Source organism: Pseudopipra pipra, chromosome 2 (assembly GCF_036250125.1).
Source record: "Pseudopipra pipra isolate bDixPip1 chromosome 2, bDixPip1.hap1, whole genome shotgun sequence".
Classification (NCBI taxonomy): domain Eukaryota; kingdom Metazoa; phylum Chordata; class Aves; order Passeriformes; family Pipridae; genus Pseudopipra; species Pseudopipra pipra.
The window spans coordinates 51,763,755-51,785,329 of record NC_087550.1 but is presented as its reverse complement, the minus strand read 5'-3'; the positions used below and the strand labels follow the sequence as shown (position 1 = coordinate 51,785,329).

The following is a 21,575-nucleotide window of genomic DNA, read 5'->3' as shown; positions in this document are numbered from 1 at the left end:
GGAAGGGAGCAGGTTGCCCAGAGAGGAGTTTAGTGTATCAGAGATCCGTGATTTTACTGTTCTTGCCTGTTTATGTAAATCTTAAAAGAACATATAAAGTGGAGTATAAGTGGCACCAGTACAGGCCTGCAGAAGAGCACAGAGCAGCTCCAAAATGTGTAGTTCAAAAGCATGGTGGACAGATGAAAGCTACTGAAATGGATACAATTGTCACATGTTAACAGGGGAGAAAAAAGAGTGAGTAAACAAGATTAGCTCAGTAGGATAAGGATATGCGATTGAATTGTCATCTAGTGTATCAGCGTGAAACGGTTTCCTGGAAATACCACATCAAAGCTAAAAACAATCCAGAACACAATGCAACATCTACTAGCAATTGGACCTGTTTCAGCAGTTAGACTTCAAGGACAAAAAGGGGACTTTTGATCAGTGTCAAGACGATGTGGATGCTTGGAGACTGCTGAATTTCCAGCTTCTGCATGGAGCAATGAAATCCCACTAAAACGTATGGACCCTTGATTTGGTCTTCTACAAATATGTATCTAGCAGCTTGGTTTCCTTGAGGGTGCTTTCCTCTGCTGAATGAATACTAGAAGAATAGAAATACATACTGATATTTCATTACTGCTGTATTTACTGCTTTTAAAAAGTCCACAAGGAAAAAGCAATTTGTAGCATCTGCTTTTGGGACTAACGGTGGTTTTGTTACTATAGCAGACAGATTGGGCGATGCCTTTGAAAGAATTAATTTTTTCCAGAAAATGGGTTACTCAATATACTTCAAAAACCCAGCCTTAAAAATTTTTCACCTTAGTACCACAAAGTGTGGTTACCCTAAATCAGTAGCCACACTTTAAGATTTGAAATGTGGTGAATTTTTATGTCCTTATTCTTCTCTCCTTACCCTCTGTTCTCACCCCATCTGATTATTTCAGAAAATTATACGGACTCCATCAAGGTCCTTCCTGTTTTCAGTCCTTCCCTTTTATGCATTTCCAAGGTAAGGAAAGGAGAGTAGGTCAAGTAATAGCAGTCACAGTGTGCAGCACCCCACAGTGTCTGGCGTAGTCAGAGCAGACCTGAAGACTGGTGGAATGGAGCTGTCCCCTTGCTTGTGTTCCCAGTGCAGCACCAGTGTGTATTTCAAGCCACACCCCTGCCACTTGCATCTCATTTGAGATCTTGTGGGTGCATAGAAGTCAAGTGGTGGCTTGAAGACAGACTTAAAGGTTCCTGTCTGAGTCACCCTGGAAAACTGTGGGAGAACATAATCTTCCCAGATTCCTTTCCCACTCAACCTGCTTTTCCCTGAGCCTTTCCCACTTCTGTTTAGAGGCTGCTTTTGTCCTGGGGATGTGCTGCTACCCCTTGTTGTTATGACCACAGAATGATGAACAGACTGGGAATATGTAACCAGTCTTTCTATGAAAGACACCAGGAATAAAAGTAATTTCAACTGCATTATTAAAGCATAGTTATCACTAGGTTTGGAGGCAGTCCACTGAGGCTCTGTGAAAATGTACATTAGTATGTAAGTGTTTGAATGCCATACCTGGGAATAGAGAGGAGGATTTTACTTTTATTTAGTGGTGGTTTTTATGAGAACAAAGAATTGAGTTCTTCCACCTCTCTTGACTATGGGAGGGGTTCATTTCCCCTAATCCAGCCATGGGAAAGGTGACTGCCTGGGCATTTTCACAGGATGACTTGGCCCCTTTTAGGGTGTGGCTTCATGCTCACGTTTAAGCAGGCTGGGTCCCCATTGCTGCGCTTGCACTGATGAAGATCTCACTGCAAATAGATTTGGTTTGGTTTGGTTTGGTTTGAAGTTTATTAGCTGGTTCCCGATCCTCAGCCATTGCTGCCAGCATGAAAGTAGGTGTGAGAAGAAACAGCAGGGGTAGGGAATGGGAGAGCCTTTTCAGCACCTACACAGACTTCCATGGCGTTAAACTGGCTGTAAGCCTGCACTCTGTAGCGGATGGAATGAATCATCTGGTCACAATGCCTGTCATCATCTATCATCTAGGGAAGGTGTCTACACAATTAGCTTACACAAGATCCCTAACTTTAAGGTTACTGAATTAGGCTAAGATAAATTCTCACACCAATTTAGGTATATTTTCATGCAAGCAGATATCCTGAGGGGATCAGAGTATTTGAATGGATAGAAGTGCTTCCACCTTCATTTCCCCAAGGCACAGTCAAAATTTGAAGGTTAGTGTTGGTAAGTCACTTGGGCACTGGAAAGTTCAGAACAAAATCAGTCCTTTTCTTGCTAAAGGTCACTTGGAACAGGATCTGACGAGTCAGTCACATCATGTAAATGCAAATACTCAGTTCTGATGTGATGGATAAAGCAAAATACAGAAAAGCTATTTTAAGTACACACTATGCTGTGTTTTAACTGTATGACGTAGGATCCTGTAGTAAAATAACTGCATGCAGTGAAGTGGGTCTTGGTCAGCGTGCATGTTCTCAACAGAGAAAATACACTTCAATGTGTAATGTAATACTGATTTTTCAGTTCTTGGATAGTTTTGATTCATGCTTTGTATATGGTTGACATGTGTTTGATACTTATGTATGTGTGTCTGTCATAAAGTACTGTGCTGTTGGGTAAAAGAAATAAACCAAGTTTTACTGAGAAACAAAGAAAAATACGGCCTTCCAAAACTTTTTTTTTCTAGACCAGTACCTCAAAATAGTGTTTATGATATTTTCCTCTTAATGTTAGTGGCCTCTTGTACAGTACATAGATATGCACACATTTTACTGTCTTCTAAAAGGTAATGTATAGGTACCAGGTATCTGGAATGATCCTGGGTTTGTATGCCAGGATAAAAGAAAAAATTATTGGTATAAAGTGTGTTGTGAACAATGAAGAAATGATACACATTACATTTTCTTTTTCAAGGTGTTCATCTTTACTACGTTGGTGGGGAAGTTTATGCCGAATGTGTCAGTGACAGCAGTATTTTTGTGCAAAGCCGCAACTGTAACTACCAGCATGGTTTCCACCCAGCCACTGTCTGCAAGATCCCCAGTGGCTGCAGCCTCAAGATCTTCAACAACCAGCTCTTCGCCCAGCTGCTTGCCCAGTCAGTCAATCATGGTTTTGAAGTGGTGTATGAGCTGACCAAGATGTGTACTATTCGAATGAGCTTTGTTAAAGTAAGGATTCTTTGTTTTCTCTTGCATTTCTGCAAAGGCAAATCCCATTACTTTCTAGCTCCCATCAAATCCTTTCTGAAGCAATTCAGACTGCCTCTTTTCCAGTACTGCCTTAAACTTCTAGGTGCTTACAATCATTAGTTTTGAGGTCAACCTCGAAATTTCTTAGATTCCAAAATTTGGATATTCCATAGGCTCTCTCTGGAAAATAGGCAGAGAATGCATGGTGGAGTTCCCCCACTGATTGCACAAAAAGCTCAACTTGGAAGGGCTTAGCAAAATGTAAATGTCTTAGGCAGTTGTGATCTCTCATATTGTTACAGGTTTGCAATAGAGCTTGATAGAGCCATAGGTCTGAAAAGAATGTCCTTATGTCTCTAGGCTAATTTACAGTCTCACCAGTACTATAGACTGATATATATGGTCTCAGTCAAGAAACACTGGATCCTTCTTCATCTCTCACTTAGCTTGCAGGGAGTTGTTGTTTGCCATCTGCCTGATCCCTGGCTAAAGATTGTCATAATTTCTGATGACGTACCCTCTGGCCAGCTGCAGGATCAGAAGGGCTTCTTGCAAGCAGAATAGAAAAAGAATATCTGATCTTCCTCTGTTACTTGGAAGAGACAGGAGGCCACCAAAGCAATTACTGTTTCGATGTCTTTCATATCTGAACTTCACAGTCTGACTGCTCTGTGTGATATCTGTGTGATATTTGTGGGAGTTTCTCAAATTTTCTGAATGGCCTTCTCACCAGAATGAGATCTCTTGACTCCTTTTAGCACTTAGAATTTACTTAGGTGCCTATCGTAGCATCTAAACCCAAAGAATTTAAAGATTGTTTGCAGATATGCTAGACTGACTTGCTATAGTGCTGCTGGGGAGAGCTGGCAGCAATGTTCAGCCTGCAAACTAGAGGAGCTGCACCATTAGAAGCCAGTTGGTCCTGCTAGGTACCATAAAAAATGGCTTGTGTATGTGCTTTCGTCTTGCAGATTTGTTTCTATACAAATGACTGAATCAAGATGATTGAATTCTAAGATACTGAAAAATTGCTTGAGGCTTGAGCCCAGTTACCTTATGTTCTACAGAGCAGATGAGTTGAGTCCTACACATCTTTCTGACTTTTTCAAGCCATCCTTGGGGACCCATCTCCTTAAGTCTTTGAGAGCATTAAGAGTGCTCTGTAACTTCTCCCAGGAGTCCAAGCCAAAATCTCCATGCCCATCACCATGCCGCTGCTTTGTTCTTGTGAAGCTGACATCTTGTTCACATGCAAACTTTAGGGGGAAAAAGGAAAGCAAGAAACTCAACAAACATTTTCTTTAATTAATGGAAGACATGAATGGGCATGTTGTTTGTAAAGGCAGTGTAGCCAGTTACGCAATATTTTCATTATCTCAGCAACTTGGGGACAGTCGGTTTGATGTGTTATCTGCCTCTGTGCTCAGCATGGCAGCAGAAATGGTGATGTTGATGCACTCTATATTGCTGCTGCCATATTATCATCTTGCTTTGTTGAAACAATAGCAGCTACTATAGTGCCTCAGGCACCAGAAGACCAGTGCAAGGAGTTCTTTTGAAACCTTTCCCATGACCTTTGGGAAATTGCTATGCAAATCTCATCTAGGTTATTTGTTCCTGGCCTACGAATACCTTTTCCTGTACTCAGTCTTCTCAAAATATTTCTCTCCCAAGGTGTGAGCCCCTGTGTGTTCAGTCTGAGGTCAGTAGTGCCGCTAGATGTTGGGTATGCAGTTGCAGATAGGGGCATGCTGTCTGTCAGAGAGCCCCCAAGAGAGCCCCCAGGTGCAGGGTGATGCTGTGGCTTCTCCCCTGATTCGTGTCCAGATGCTGCTGGTCACCTACAACCCACAGGACAAGCACAGCTAAAGGGCTGGAGACCCTGTCTCCTACCCCACCAATGCTTGAGCTACCAGCTGGGAGACAGCAATGGGGAGGGACCAAGACATGAGAAACTTGCCAGGACTGTGTTGTCTTCTGGAGGCAGGACATGGGACAGAGGGAGGTAAATGTCTTGTCCCCTCTGATGTCCTTTGTGTCCCCACAGAGCAGCTAGGAGCTCAGTTGTGGATGTACCATCAGTAAGAGCAGTTTTCATCCATTGAGCACTTCTGATAACCAAAGCAGGATGGTGTTGGCCCCTCTCCACAGCTGAGGCAGCTGAAGCACAAAGGGTAGAGATGAAGAGTTTCTCTAAGCTGAGGTCTGAACCCAGCACAATCCCTCACACATTTTCCCAAGTCTTGGGGCTAAGGGGAAGACCCAGCAGACTCGACTGTGTTCCATGGCATGAGGTAACTCAGTACTCTGGGACATGGCTGGAGCCTGGGCTGGAGAGAGCTGTTGCCCACAGGAGGCAGGGAGGGCTGGCAGGAGCAGCAGGACCCTGTGAGGGTACTAGTATCCTCTTCCTACCATCTGTGCAAAACACCGTCACAGCTTTGCAAGTTGTGCTCATCTTATTCCCTCATTAAGAAAGTCCGAGTTCATTTTGACCCTGGGGATAAAGGAGGCTACCTGCGACCCTAGAGTGATATACAAGGGGCCACAGGGGCCTTGTCCTCCTACTGTTTCCCCTGGCAGGGCTCCAGCCAGAGACAGCATCACTGGGAGTGTTTGGGAGTTGCCAGCAGAGGGAGATGGCCAGCCGCCTGCATGCGCTGCCAGACTCCCCCAAATCTGGCAGGTTGTACTTTCAACCTGCAATTGCCACTCCTCTGGCTTTTCCATTCTGCCAGTCAGCAGAGGTGCGTCGGCTCCTCTAATGCCCTTCTGGCTATGTATCTTCATTGCAGCTGAGTACTTGCAACTTCATCATCTCAGGAGTGTGACAGCACTGGCATTTTATGCAAACATTTACAGAACATCAGTCTGAGGTCCTGTGAACACAGGCCCTTTCTAGCTTGATAAATGCTCTGCAGTTCAGAAAAATGCTGCCTGTTTAGAAGTACTCTGGGCTTTTGTGGGTCCATATTTTACTCTTCTGCTTTCTTTCCCCTTTTCATTATTTAGTAGCAATGAATTTTATCCAGACCACTTATTATGGCATCCTGTTTCGGTGTAGATCCTAATTTTGCAGCTGAACATCTAAAGAAGTGGGCTCTAGCACCTTCACTTGTCAGAGTTGTTCAGCAGTCTACAATTTAAGTGCTTTTGGCAGGCATCATTCTTAATATACCTCCACATCCTTTTTCCATGACAAGAATACCATCCTGCCTGACTAGCATAATGATAGGTAAGACTCAGTGTCTGATCAACATCCCACAAATGAAGATCCTCATCCTGTAGTGGGACCATGTTTTACACATTGCCCTGTGGAAATCCCAGTTCAGTTCTGCCAGTGAGACAGCCGGTGAGCTGCAAGACTTTGGGCTGTGACTCAGAGGCCTCGTGTTGCTGTGAAATCAGGCTGCCTGCTTAGGGAGTAGACACTGAGCCTGCTTGAATCATAGAATCATAGAATATACTGAGTTGGAAGGGACTCATGAGGATCATCGAGTCCAACTCCTGGCCCTTCACAGGAGAAGTGCCTGAAAGCGTTGTCCAAACACTTCTTGAACTCAGACAGGCTTGATGCTGTGACCACTTCCCTGGCGTGCCTGTTCTACTGCTCAACCACCCTCTGGGTGAAAAACCTTTTCCTGATATGTAACCTAAACCTGTCCCTTGAGGCATGGGGGCTCCAGGCTCTTTTCTCCCTGCCAGCACCACATCCCCATCTTCTGTCAGATGCTCTGTATCCCTTGTCACACCAAAAGAGCTGGAGAAATTACTGCAGGACTTCCCACAGCAGACAGCTGGGAACTCCTGTGGGAAAAGAGGACATGTTCAAGGATAGAAAACCTATGGAAAATATCTATACATAGGCTAGGTATGGTACATAGGAACTGCTGAAAGTTTCCAGAGGTTTAGATAAATACCTAGAACTTCTAGGGTCTCAGACTCATAGAATGCATCCCTACCAATACATGAAGCAGTGCCCAGGATCATACCCAGTTCCTGTTAAAATGTTATGAAAGAGCCTGGCCTGCTTTTTATCTGTGCCAGGCAGCAGTCTGCCAGACCTTCCTGGGCATGTCTCTGGGGTGCAAACAGCAGGGACCGTTCCCCATGGGCTGTTTGCAGCAACAAGCTTGGAAACAGGCCTTTCCATGCCTGTTGTTTTCAGCACTTGGAAGCGTGAAGAGATTTTTAATTTAATACCATAAAGTAACCATATAGGTAACTGTGATAACAATGACGTTAAAAAGTAGCAAAGTTTCTAGAGAAAATTATCCCTAGGACAAAGCATTACATCTTGGGAACTTGGGTGGTGTACTACCTGTAGTTGTTTTAGACTGTCAGCACTGGAGTTGTGATTTAATGTTTTGGTTTTCTTAAAAAAACCGCTTACTTTTTGGTCCTTTTGTAGGGCTGGGGAGCAGAGTATCATCGCCAAGATGTTACAAGCACGCCCTGCTGGATTGAGATCCACCTGCATGGACCGTTGCAATGGCTGGATAAGGTGCTGACACAGATGGGCTCACCTCACAACCCCATCTCCTCAGTCTCTTAAAAATCATCTCTAGAAATTTTTTAGGATGGATGCTATTGCAGGCAGTGGCTTATAGAATTCCCAGTGAACAGAAGCTTCTATATGTAGATGTATGTAGATGTAAATATATCTATACATAGTCTACTCTCTTTTTTTTTTTTCCATGCTGCATTTTGTGGTTTCTAGTTACTCTGATGCCAGTACAACAAGTTTAGAAATTCAGGTATAGCATATCTGTTCTCTAGTGCAAAATAAGCCAAACTCCTGCAAAAGTGTCAAACATTTCCTGTGAGCATCTTCATTCCCCAGCCAAGCCAGTAAATGGTGCGAATTCTCAGCACTTTCATGTGGGTTCGGAAACCTGGCTGTAGCTGTTCCTAGTAGGTGAAATTCACCCCTCTGCAGGCAACCAAAGTCAGATCTCTATGCCATTTATATCCATTTTACATCCTAATTTCAGGTCTAAAAGTGGACCTTAGATGGTGCACAGGACTTACGCATAGAGATGACTTTTATCTAGTGAACTGAAGGACTAAATTGCAATTCCAGTCTGACTCCCTACTGCAAAGCATGATGGGACAACAAATCCTCTGAGGAGCTGAGGCACCTGCATCTCCCCTAGGATTTGGCAGGGGGAGAGAGCCCTCAGGACATACTCAGCACTGGAGCCTTATCAGAGCATTCTGGACACCTCCAAGTAATCTGTTACTGTTGACACAGTAGGGTACGGTATTGCTGCACTGAAAAGCAACAAGCTCCTAAGAAAAAAATAATAATTGAAATATAGGCCTATGAGTTAAAAAACTAATTAACTTCCAGTGCTTTTTTGCAAAGTACATACATACTTGCATATGTATCCGGCATGTAAACTGAATCCTATCCATGATACAGTATTGATGTAGTTTGTTTTAAAGTTAGGACTGTCTGTAGATAGAATACTGTGCTGATATCAAGGGTACACCTCAAAGGGGCTTGAACTGTGATTCAGAAAAGGGAAATGAAGTGTGCATTGAAGAAGCAAATAATTACTTTATCATTCTTCTTGGGATAGTCTCCATACTGGGAGCAGGAAGCCCCATGCCCACAGGATGCAATGAGAAGGAGATGGGAGTCAGCCACCTCCATCCCCTGTACTGGGCCAATCCTTGGGATCTGACTGCATCACTTGGGTCCAACAGAGAGAGGGCTTCCCTGCCAGTCACTCCATACATCCCCACAAATGGTTTCTCATCTTAGATACAGGTTCCATCATTTGCTGTACTTTTGCCTTACCTGCAGGTGATGGTGAGGTAGTGTATGTCGTGAACAAGCAAAGAGTGAATCGATGTCTGTGTTCCTTCTGTAAACAGGGAAACCTATTGCCCATACCCTCATCCACAGAGCCAGCCTTACAAAAAGGTTCACTTTGTAACCTTTTCGGAGGAGACAGGTGAAACTCTTAATACATTTTGATTGTCTCCATCATTTTGCCGAAAGAATCAAGTATTATTTCTTTCAAGGCATAAAAGTTCATTGAAAATTGTTTTGCTTTAAGGATCAGAAAGAGTGATAACTTCTCCAATCTCATTCCTCCATGGAATACACTAGAAGTATCATGAGGAAAAAAAAATGTTTTACAGAATGTTTCTTTTCTTCTCGCACAATATCTGGTGCTACACATTTTGCTGCGTAAGTCGAAGAGGATGCCTGAAATCTTCAGCTATATCACATATGCAAAGGAAATAACATTCACTGGAAAGACAGTAAGTAAAGTAACAGTGTTATTTCATTTCAGTGCATCTTCAGCTGCCTGTGGAATTTGCAGGACACAGAAGGATAAATTATTGTTAAGTTTGAGCAGTAATAGCAAGTTGTATATGAAATTTGTACATGCGAAGAAACCTGTTCTGTCACCATTTGACGTCAGGGCTGTCACTGTGAGATAGGAAAAGCTTTACAGTCTCTTGCAGCAATGAAATACAATAATAATATTACACAGAAATTCCAGGTGTGCCATTTACTGTTTAGCAGACTTGAGAGACATCAGTTTGGAAAAATGCGTTTTCCTCAGCTCCCTCTGTCATCAGTGACCCTGTACCAAGGTACTGGTAACATGTTTTTTAGCATGTTTATTGCACCTCTTCTCCAGTAGCACCTTTGCTCTAGGATGAGCACCTTTTCATGTAGCTCATTTCTTTGCTTTCTTAGCAGCTAAGGACCAGAGAAAATCACCTCTCCTGTCTAGTATCTAGCTCTGTCCTTTATCCTAGGTTCCCCCTTGTCTTTTAGGCTGAAACCTCATTCCCTTCTAATATAGAGTGAAGCTTTTATAGAGAGAAGACATTCCCAGCATTGTCATCTTCCTCACAGAGAGCAAAAAGGAGATGTTCTGAGGTGTATCTGCTCTTGCGCAGCTCCAGAACCCACTTTCTGCCAATGCTGAAGAATAGGCCAGTGAAGAGAAGCAGGTCCTTTTGGGACATCATTCATTTCATCATAAGACAGGCATTTCAAGTAGGTGAAAATGTACTTTGGGCATGCTTATGTTTTCCCACTGAGTATAAGGGGAACTTGTGTCTCTAGCGCAAATGCGGACTGCTGCACTGGACATTCCAAAAGTAGATGAGGTGGACCCTAAGGAAGATGTGGTAGCTTTCCCAGCCTAATAACGATGCTTGCTCAGTTAAGTGTCTGTGTTGTTTGAATAAAAGTTGGTAAAATCAGAGCAGTTCTTTCTTTCCTATATGTCTACTTTTATAGTAATCCTTATATGAATGGAATTTGGCTTCCATGCAGTCCATACATGCATCTCATTTAAGGCAGTCACCTTAATACTGCCTTACTAATAAGTAAAGAGGAATCTCTGAAGCATGATTCTTCTGACCTATTTAAAACATCTGTATTAGAATGAAATGAATTTCAGCAAATATAACTATTTGTCAGAAATTGGATCAAAGCACCTGATTCTGGGCAATTGAAGCCAATGGCCATGACAGAGTTGTTAGCCTTTAGGAAGGCTGGTATCACTGTGTCAACTATTTCTTCCTGTTTTGGTGGCCTCTGGGGACTTATCCCACCATGTGGAATGCTGTGCAAACACAGAGAAGCTGTCAGCTCCTTCCCAAGTGAAGGGGAGAGCTCACAGAGAAGTGATAATAGTAATTGAGGAAAACAAGTAAATAGGAAGATAATCCCTGCCCAGATGCAGAGATAAAAAGTAAGGTTATTAAACCATTTATTTCCCTTTCTTTTTGAACAAAGTTTCTTTTACAGGCTTCTCTAGTATATGTGAATTGAACTTGGTTAAAAATTCAGGTTTCTCTTAATTTACAGCAATGTAACTTTGTATCTCTAATGTCTCCCCGTTTTGGAAGGAGATATTTGCTGCTGAAAGGTCTTCATAAACCTATCCACCTGTAGTCAATTTAAGGCCTTTAAATGTACTCACTAATACTCAAGCTTTGGAGGTAGTCTTCCTGAGAGATTTAAACTCACTCATGGGAGACTACAATCAGCTGACCAGGGGGTGGAGCCAAGGTAGTTTCCTGGAGATTTAAACTGCTCAAGGGAGTGTAAGTGACCTGGAGCAGGCAAACAGGGATGTGGCACATCAGTGAGGTTGTGGCATGGCAGTTTGCACAGGCAGGGGAAGCAGGAAGGGCACAGCCACCCTCCCAGCTCTCTCTGGTGGATTGTGACGTAGGTGGGTGGCTGTGGTTTGTTTGTTTTTTCCTGCAAGTCAACTAGACCCAGCAATGGTTTACAAATGAGCAAAAGCTGCTGGTGCTGCTATCAGGGGGAGTGTGCTAACCCAGACAGAACCCCCTGAGAAGGATGTGGCTGTTCAGGTCTCTGGCTGCATGGACTGTGTGAGCCTGGCGTTAGTACCAGAGGACAGTGTGAGAGACACCTGTGTACAATGTGAGCAGGTGAATGATTTGCTGTGCTTAGTGGCAGAGCTCAAGGAAGAAGTAGAGAGGCTAAGAAGTATTAGGGAGCATGAAAGGGAAATAGGCTGGTGGAGTCATACCCTTTCAACCCCAAACAAAGTCCAGCAGGAGACGGTGAAGCCCTGCCCCTCCTGCCATCAGGCAGATGGAGCAAACCAAGTAGATGGGGGGGAATGGAAACCGGAGAGACCGCCATCACCTCCCCGGGTGCCCTTAAAGAACAGGTGTGAGGCCCTGGACCCAGAGAGTAAGGCAGAGGGCAGTCAAGAAAAGAATCTGTCTGGAGGGTCTCCTGGTTGCACCCCATCTACTAGATGGATCACAACCAGAGCTATAAAGAAAAAAAGAAGGGTAGTTGTAGTAGGCAACTTCCTTCTGAGGGGAATGGAAGGCCCTATATGCCGACCGGACCCATCCCCTAGGGATGTCTGCTGCCTTCCCGGGGCCTGGGTGAGGGATATTAGTAGGAGACTCCCTGAGCTAATCCAGCCCTCTGATTATTATACACTGCTGGTCGTGGTCCAGGCCGGCAGTGATGACATAAATGAAAGAGGTACCAGGCTAATTAAAAAGGACTTCAAGGCACTGGGTCGATTAGTTAATGGGACAGGAGCACAGGTGGTGTTCGCCTCAGTTCCTGCAGTAGCAGAGATGAATGAAGAGTAGGAAAACCTGTCTTATCAATAGGTGGCTAAAGGGTTGGTGCCACCAGCAGAATTTTGGTTTCTTTGACCATGGGGCAAATTCTATGGTACCTAGCCTTCTAGAGTCAGACGAGCTTCATCTATCTAGCAAGGGCAAAAGGACTCTAGCCCATAAGTTGTTGGGGCTGATCAGGAGGGCTTTAAACTAGGTTTGAAAGGGGAAGGGTTTGAAACCAGGCTCTCCAGAGATGAGCCTAAGGGTAGAAAGCCAGGGTTAGGAGTGATAGCAGCAGCCCAGGTGAAATGCATGTACACCAATGCACACAGTATGGGTAACAAGCAAGAGGAGCTGGAAGTCATCATGCAGCAGGAAAGCTATGACGTAGTCGCCATCACAGAAACGTGGTGGGATGACTTGCATGACCAGAGTGCTGCCATGGGTGGCTACAAGCTCTTCATAAGGGATAGGGGAGGTGGAGGGGTGGCTCTATATGTTAGAGAGTCTCTTGACACTCTAGAACTTAAAGTCAGTAACAATAAGGTTGAGTGCCTGTGGATCAGAATCAGGGGGAAGGCCAACAAGGCTGACATCCTGGTGGGAGTCTGTTTTTTATAGACCCCCCAGCAGGATGATGAGGGTGATGAATTATTCTACAAGCAGCTGGCAGATGTCTCAAAATTGCCAGCCCTTGTTCTTGTGGGTGACTTCAACCTGCTGGATGTCTGCTGGGAACTCAGCACAGTGGGGAAGAGGCAGTCTAGGAGATTCCTAGAGTGTATAGAGGATAATTTCCTGCTTCAGCTGATAAATGAGCCTACCAGGGATGGGACCCCACTAGACCTTCTGTTCCCAAACAGAGAGGGGCTGGTGGGAGATGTGGTGGTCGAAGGCCATCTGGGGCACAATGACCATGAAATAACAGAGTTTTCAGTACTCAGGGACACAAAGAGGGCCATCAATAAAACTTCTACCTTGGAATTCCAGAGGGCAGATTTCAGCCTACTCAGAAGACTGGTTCAGAGGGTACCTTGGGAAACAGCCCTTGAAAACAAGGGGGTCCAGGAGAAATGGACATGCTTCTAGAAGGAAGTCTGGAACGCACAGGAGCAGGCTGTCCCAGTGTGCCAAAAGGCGAGCTGGCGGGAAAGACGACCAGCCTGGCTGAACAGGGAGATTATGAAGGAAATAAGGGGAAAAAAGAGAGCTTACCGACTATGGAAAAAAGGGCTGGCTACTCAGGAAGAGTTTAGGAATATAGTTAGGTCATGTAGAAAGAAAATTAGACAAAGGCACAATTTGAACTCAGTCTGGCCACTTCTGTGAAGGACAACAAAAAGTGCTTCTACAAATACATAATAGCAAAAGGAGGGGCAAGGAAAACCTCCATTCTTTTTTGGACATACGGGGGAACAAAGTCACCAAAGATGAGGAAAAGGCTGAGGTACTTAAAACCTTCTTTGCCTCAGTTTTCAACAAGAAGGCAGGCTGTCCTCAGGACAACTGGCCTCCAGAGCTGGTAGACAGAGACAGGAAGCTGAATAGCCCCTCTTTAATCCAGGAGGAAACAGCCACCTGCTGAGCCATTTGGATCCTCACAGGTCTATGGGACCAGATGGGATCCATCCTAGAGTGATGAGGGAGCTAGTGGAAGAGCTCACCAAGCCGCTCTCCATCATCTACCAACAGTCCTGGCTCACTGGGGAGGTCCCAGATGATTGGAAGTTGGCGAATGTCACGCCAATCCACAAAAAGGGTTGCAAGGAGGACCTGGGAAACTACAGAGCCTGGCAAGGTTATGGAGCAGTTCATCCTAAGTGCAATCACACAGCACTTACAGGATGGACAGGGGATCAGACCCAGCCAGCACGGGTTTAGGAAGTGCAGGTCCTGTCTGACCAACCTGATCTCCTTTTATGATCAGGTGACCCACCTGGTAGATGAGGGGAAGGTTGTGGATATAGTCTGTCCGGACTTCAGCAAAGCCTTTGACATTGTCTCCCACAGCATTCTCCTGAAAAAGCTGGCAGCCCACAGCTTGGACAGGGGCACTCTGCTGAGTTAAGAACTGGCTGGATGGCCGGGCCCAGAGAGTGGTGGTGAACGGTGCTGCATCCAGTTGGCAGCTGGTCACTAGTTTAATATCTTTATTGATGATCTGGATGAGGGGATTGAGTCCACCATCAGCAAATTTGCAGATGACACAAAGCTGGGGGGGAGTGTTGATCTGCTGGAAGGCAGGAGGGCTCTTCAGAGGGACCTGGGCAGACTGGAGAGATGGTCTGATTCCAACAGGATGAGGTTCAACAAGGCCAAGTGCCGGGTCCTGCACTTTGGCCACAACAACCCTCTGCAGTGCTACAGGCTGGACACAGAGTGGCTGGAGAGCAGCCAGGCAGAAAGGTACTAGGGAGTTTGGATTGACAGGAAGCTGAACATGAGCCAGCAGTGTGCCCAGGTGGCCAAGAAGGCCAATGGCATCCTGGCCTGTATCAGGAACAGTGTGGCCAGCAGGACCAGGGAAGTGATTCTTCCCCTGTACTCAGCACTAGAACAGGTTGCCCAGAGAAGCTGTGCATGCCCCATCCCTGGAAGTGTTCAAGGCCAGGCTGGATGGAGCTTTGAGCAACCTGGTCTAGCGGAAGGTGTCTCTGCCCATAGCAGGGTGTTAGGACTTGATTATCTTTAAAGGTCCCTTCCAACCCAAACCATTTGATGATGATGATGTCCCAGGTGCTCTTCAAGCCAAAGGCAAGAGTTCCTTGCTCTGGAGAAAGCTGGAGAGCAGACTGTTACTTGGACAGCTGAAACCAAGCCCTTTTGAGTGAGGGGAAGCCCCACTGAAGGGGCTGAGATTTTTATAGAGGATTTACAGTTCGTGGTTGTTTAAGTAGCCAAAAGTGCACTGAGATGCTGAAGAGACTGAGGAGGAGAGAGCATATGACCAGCTAAACTCAGTGGTCATTACTGGAGGTATCAAGGCAGTACGTGCTTGGGCAGCTATTGTGTTCACTAGCGCTTTTTACATTCACATCTAACCAAATTGTCAAGACCTGCTTTTAGAGCAGCTTGGAGTATGACAATCCTTGCTGTGGTTCCTCCTGTACATCCAGCCTGAGTGTGCCAGATTCCTGATTAAGCCATTCGATAGCTGGGGCAAATGGTGTCCCATGTGATCCAGAAAGTAGGCTCTGGTTGCATCTGGGAACTGCACGTGAAAGATTACCTTCTGCCTTGCTGCAAAACTAATGAGTTGAGTTTTGGGGCAAATGTTCAAGGACACTACAAGCACATCCACTGTGTGCTCCTCAAAGAAAGATGCAGTCTGAACAGAAACTGCACAACTGAAAGACGTGGTCTGTATAAGAGCATCTACCTGGGAATTGTGATAAACCAGCTCACTTCATGCATAGGTGGGAAATTGCAGTGCCCAAAGGAAAACGGAGTCAGCAGGAGCTTTCATGGGGACTCATATTTTTATCAGTACTTAAGAATGGACAAATGTGCTTCCTTGAGAGCAACTAAGAGGTCAGGTCACTATCAAAAAAGAGCTTGACAAGAGCTGGTCCCATCTTGCAGCAGGGAGGGAGATTATATGAGACGTTAGATCTGTGAATGAAAAGCTTCTCAACCTGGAGGTTTCACTGCACCCATTGAAACAGGGCTTCTTCCTCATCGCAGCTTCAGGAGTACCTTACTGCAAGATACAGGAAGCCTGAGAGGGCATTTAGTCTTTGTTCAGCTGAGAGAAATCCTTTTGTGTCTCTAGTGCAGACAGACACTTCTACATGTTGGGCACCAGCACACACAACAGCCGTTGGTTTGTATCCATTATCTATTCATGGAAAGCTCTGAATGGGCAGGAGCAGCCAAAATCCTGTTACCTGTTCACCCCAGGGCTTTCCAGACAGCTTGCCCAGCCGTGCCTTACGTTACATTGCCATATTGATGCCCCACTTCCCTGTCAGGGAGGTGAGGTGCATGAGAGTCCTACCAAGAGGACACCTGCACTTGCACCTGGGCAATGCTTGCAAACGGTGCCTGTAGAGATAACAAATCTAATTTGCAGGCCATGTCTCTTACACAAGTTAGACATAACCACTACATCCTCCAGAGTCAGCTACTCTTCCATTATAGTCAATGTGAACATTTGCAGCTAATTGTGAACAGATTTTAGATCTTCAGTCATGGTGTTTTTATTATCCATGGATGCTGCTATTTTATATTCTGTGTTAGTATTCAAATAATATTGCATATGAATAGCATAGGATGAAATAGACCGACCACTTAATAATTTTAAATACAGACCTCATCAGCAAAGAAAAGCTAAAAAAAACTTGGTAAAGTCTGACCCCTTGCACTTTCACAGTAGTGAGTGAGCAAATTGTATTTCAAAGTGGTTTATTTGATGCTAAAGTGTGTGTTGTCTTATTAGTTCAGTTATGTCCATGAGAAGCTTTGCAAACAAGAGAGCAAGGGAACAAACATAATGATGAGCAGAGATAATGCACATTTAGATAAATTTTCTTCACTTACTCAAGCAATTGGGAGTTTTTAATGATTTAAAATACTTCTAAAGTACAAGCTAAATGTACCACAGCACACTTTCTGCAAGTTAAGTCAGTGTTAGCAATTTAAACCCTCACTTCAGCATCCCCTCTGTGATATAAATGGGGCTGTGAGACAAGAAAGTGAAGAAACAGGCCTTTTAGTGTGGAACAATGAAGCCATAAGGCTGCAGAGTTCTACGCAGTCAAGGGGTTGAAATGGTGGATTTGAGCAAGGTGTGTGTTTGGGGGGGGGTTGTGTTAAATACAAGCTATCAGTCTGGTGCAGAAAAGCACTGTGAGTCATGCATTGATTTAACAGTCGCTTCTGTCTATGAACAATTCTGCCCTCTCTTTTCCACCAGAAGCAAAGCAAAACATCTGCACCATCCACAAGTATTATTCACCGTTCATGATATTCTGTAAACCAGCATAGATTGCTGTATAAAGAACAATACTTGGACTCTTGCTTCTTGAGAATGAAAAATCTCAGACATAGCTTCAGGAGCCCGAGAGATCAGGGCAGCTCCAAGTACTCCACTCAGCCCCAGCGTAGTCTATTCCATGCTGTGTCGTATCAAGAAAGATGTAATGACTGCTAACCAAGTGGACATTTTCACAACCATTCCTTCTGCTGCATTTGATTTGAGGCATTCTGAAGTCAACACATTTAGTCTGATGTTTGAACAATACACTTTTTAACACACTCCATTTTCTTTGGCTGAAATTATTCTATTGTAAAAGGGATTATTCACGTCTTGTGTTTTACTGTTAATAAAGAAATTTCTGATTTAAGAGCTCTTTCCCTTGTCATCTGCCATTCTTCTCTTTGAAAGAGATTGGCCATGGAAAACTCTAGGTCCCAGTCAGACCACAAGTGACTGTAGGAACTGGAGCATTTAGAAAGCCTTTATTCATACAAGTCCATCTTGGGCAAGAGAATCAGTGATTGCACTGAGTAATGGTATGCTAGACACAGGAAAATGTACTGAAAATTAATATGGCATAAAATCTGGATGTATAGTATATGAATCCTTCACTGTTCTGTGGTAGATTTGGTGATTTAAGAGGATGGCTCAGCTTACTTTTGAAGGAGACAGCTCTGATCTGACAGGCAGTCAATGAGCAGTGATGCTGCCCTATGACAGAGGCCCTTGCTCTGCACCGGACTGACATTAGTGGAAAGACAGACTTGCAGCTGCACAGTTCTTGAAATGCTCAAGGAAAAAGACAAATACAGTAAGAATGCACTGTTACAGAAGTGTCATGTTTTAATCTTCCTAAAATTCAGATTTTATTCTGCAGTAAAAGAAGCAAGGGAGTAGACAACATAATGAGTGTCAGAGCCATGCAGGCACTGCTGAGTTCACACACAGCCTGGGAATCCCATCTGGAACTCTGTGCAAACAGGACAGCCCTGCTGCCAGCACATCTCCCAACACCTGCACTAACCTGTAAGGCACTGGTATCACAGACCACCAAAAGTACAGGATAGGTGAGCTGCACTGTACTGAACATCTCTATGCACAGCTTCAGCAAGTTGCATTTGTTTTGACATAACCAACTTGTTCAGCACTGTCTTAACTCCCTGTGCCACCTTTCTGCTGTGAGGGTTTGAGTTTTTTAAAAGTTTAATCATATCTGTTCACCTAAACGATCTATTCGCCTTTCATAAGCTGACCATTTAAAACAAAATCAAATACTTTATTCTACACTTTCAGCCAATTATGTTTTCACATATATTCTAATACACTGAAAAGTAACCTGATTTTACCTAAAGCTAAAATAACTTTTTATACCAAGAGCCTTGGAAAACAGAATGCCATCTAGTCAGAGCTGGCTGTTTTAGTAATGGGGAAAAAAACCCAAACATATAAATTTAACAAAACAAAAAAGAACAGGCTTTGTTTTTAAAGAAAAACAAAGATTTTACTCAAACACTTATTGGTCCAGGTATACAAAGTTTTTCAAGTTCTTTTTAAAAGAACAACTTCTGCTAAATACAATAAATCCCAACTGAACGAGTTTTATACATACAAAAAGCACAGCTTGAAGAAATCCATAAGACTAACAAATACTCCTGAAAAGATACTATTTCTTGGATCAAACTGCTGCAATAACTTTAAAGTAGTACTTTATAATAAGCACCTACCCATCTGGATAACCTCTATTCAGAAATGTGGTTTAATACAGAACTTTTGTTTTAAAAACAAAACGTGGGATATAACACATAATACAGTGTTTGGATGTTTAACCCAATCAATTGCAAGTTCATCTGATTTGGGTGAAAACCTTTTTCAGCACTGCAGCTGATATAGTATCAGTTGTCTTAACAATATTTTAACTGTAGGTTTTCTTTGAAGAATAGTTTTTTGATTAATTTGCTATTATGAGTTAAAAGCTTTAAAATTTAATTTAGTAACTTAAAAATGAGTGATAATCTGCAATTAATTTATATTTCACATATAAGAAATTGGTCGTTACAAATAACTCCACAAAACAAGATGTAACTCCAGTTTCATACATTCCACCTAATTCTTCTTTAAAGCTTTTTGCCATTTATGTGTTTTGGAACTTTTAAACATAAATTCTTTTACATGCTATGCACAATGAAGCATTTCAAACCTACTCAACTTGTAGATAATGAACAGATAGCAGGAGGATCACCTACTTGTACTTTCCTGAGCCACTGGATTGACTTCTTGATGGCATGTTATCTTTGCCTTTAGTGCAAGATTCTACTGGACAGTTCTCATATCCCTGAGTAATTACTGTTAGGTCATGCCACTGGGCTGGCTCAACTTCAGAACTTTATTTCACAACTTCCATAGAAAGTAACTGACTTCCTTCAATGATTGTCATCAAAGACTGATTTAACTGTAAATCTTTATATAAAAAAAGGTTAAATTAAATGGAAGACTTTGTTAGGTAAAGGGTATACGGCTAAACATTACTACTATAAACAATTTTTTATTAAAAAATTAAACATTAAAATGAAGTTTTAAAAATAATCAAAAAATAGACTCCTCCAGATTTGCAGATGACACCAAGCTGAGTGGTGTGGTTGACACAACTGAGGGATGAGATGCCACGCAGAGGGATCTGGACAAGCTCAAGAAGTGGGCCAATGGGAATATCCCACTGTTTAACGACCAACTGCAAGGTGCTGCACCTGGATAAGGGCAGCCACTGGTATCAGTACAGGCTGGGGGATGATCAAGAGCAGCCCCGCCAAGAAGGAGTTCAGGGGCTGGTGGATGAGAGGCTGGACATGAGCTGGCAACTGTCTCCTGGGCTGCATCAAAAGGAGCATGGCCAGCAGGTCAATGGAGGTGATTCTGTATGTTGATGCTGGAATAACAAGGCCTACAGTCAGCAATCAGGAGGTCATGAAGCCAAAGAGCTGGGATCCCTTGCTAAAGAGGCATTGGAAAAGAGGCAGCAATTTGCAGTCTCAGGAGATGGCTCGTCTCAAGTGTGAGGGCAAGATACACATTTAAGGAAGATCTTGTGAACTTCCCAAGAAAGTGGACCACTCCAGATAAAGGTATTCAGTACTTGAGAGAACTAGCAGTGCTAATGAGAAGTCATCTATAGTAATCTAGGACATGATAACACCCCTGAAGATCCAGAGGATGGACCTTGTACAAAGGCCAGGTGGAGGAAGGTGGTTCAAAATGCCCCTGCATCATATTCCAACAGCCTGGTGGCATCATATTACCCAAAGATGGGTTCACCAGCTGTAGAGGTGATGTCCTCCTGGCTTCAAAACATAGAATAAACTCTAGGCGCTTCCTCATTCCCACAGGCCAGCACCTCAGCCCTCAAGGGCAGCCCAAGATCGGTCCCCTCCCCGGTCAGAGGGAAAGGAAGCCCCAAGCACAGGCCATGTAGTGAACTCTGGTTCTTTCTGCATGACCACAGGGAAGAAAAAAGGAAGTGGGATGGCAAACCCACCTTTAAGCTGGAAGCCCGGGTATGTGAATTGAGAGGAAAGAGAACTGTTAAGAAGGGGTTATCCAAGAAGGCTGTCAATGTAGTTGCCACAGAGATCCAAGAAAGCAATCAGCAACCTCCCATACATGAAAGGACTTAAATCAACTCCTTTGATCCTGGTGAGGGGACTTCTGATCTGGCATCACAAAGGTCAGACAGTGAATACTCTAACCAGGAACAGGAATAGAGGCTCTCTGCCTTCAGCCAGGAGGAGGAAAGGGATGACAGGGCCTACTGGACTGTGTGGATTTGATAACCTGGCACATAGAATCCACAGAGGTATAGAGCTTTGGTAGATATGGGTGCACAGTGCACACTGATGCCATCAAGACACAGGAGTGCAGAACCCATCTGGACCTCTGGAGTGACAGGAGGATGCCGAAAATTGTCTGTATTAGAGGCCGACATGAGCACAGCAGCAGACAAGTGGGAAAAGCACCCTACTGTGACTGGCCCAGAGGCCCCTTGTATCCTTGGCATCGGTTACCTCAGGAGAGGGCATTTCAAGAGTCCAAAGTCGTACCGATGGGCTTTTGTTGTAGCTACTGTGAATACAGAGAAGATCAGGCAGCTATCTACCCTGTCTGGCCTCTCAGAAGGTCTCTTCATCATGGGATTGCTGCAAATTGAAGACCACTGAGTGCCAGCTGCTACCAGGACAGTGCACTGGAGGCAATACTGCACAAACCCTGGCTGCCATCCATGAGCTGACTAATCAACTGGAAAGCCAAG

At 44.1% G+C, this 21,575-nt stretch overlaps 1 protein-coding gene across 2 annotated transcripts in view; it reads left to right on the top strand.

Moving 5' to 3' along the window:
* SMAD9 (SMAD family member 9) overlaps window positions 1-19,732 on the top strand; it is a 47,015-nt gene extending 27,283 nt beyond the window's left edge. For both annotated transcript variants that reach the window (XM_064645562.1, XM_064645561.1), the window contains exons 6-7: window positions 2,918-3,174; window positions 7,607-19,732. In XM_064645562.1, coding sequence (XP_064501632.1) covers window positions 2,918-3,174; window positions 7,607-7,750 — 401 coding nt within the window. In that variant the 3' untranslated portion in view covers window positions 7,751-19,732. The remainder of the gene's footprint in view (window positions 1-2,917; window positions 3,175-7,606) is intronic.
* The last annotated feature ends 1,843 nt before the right edge of the window (window positions 19,733-21,575 follow it).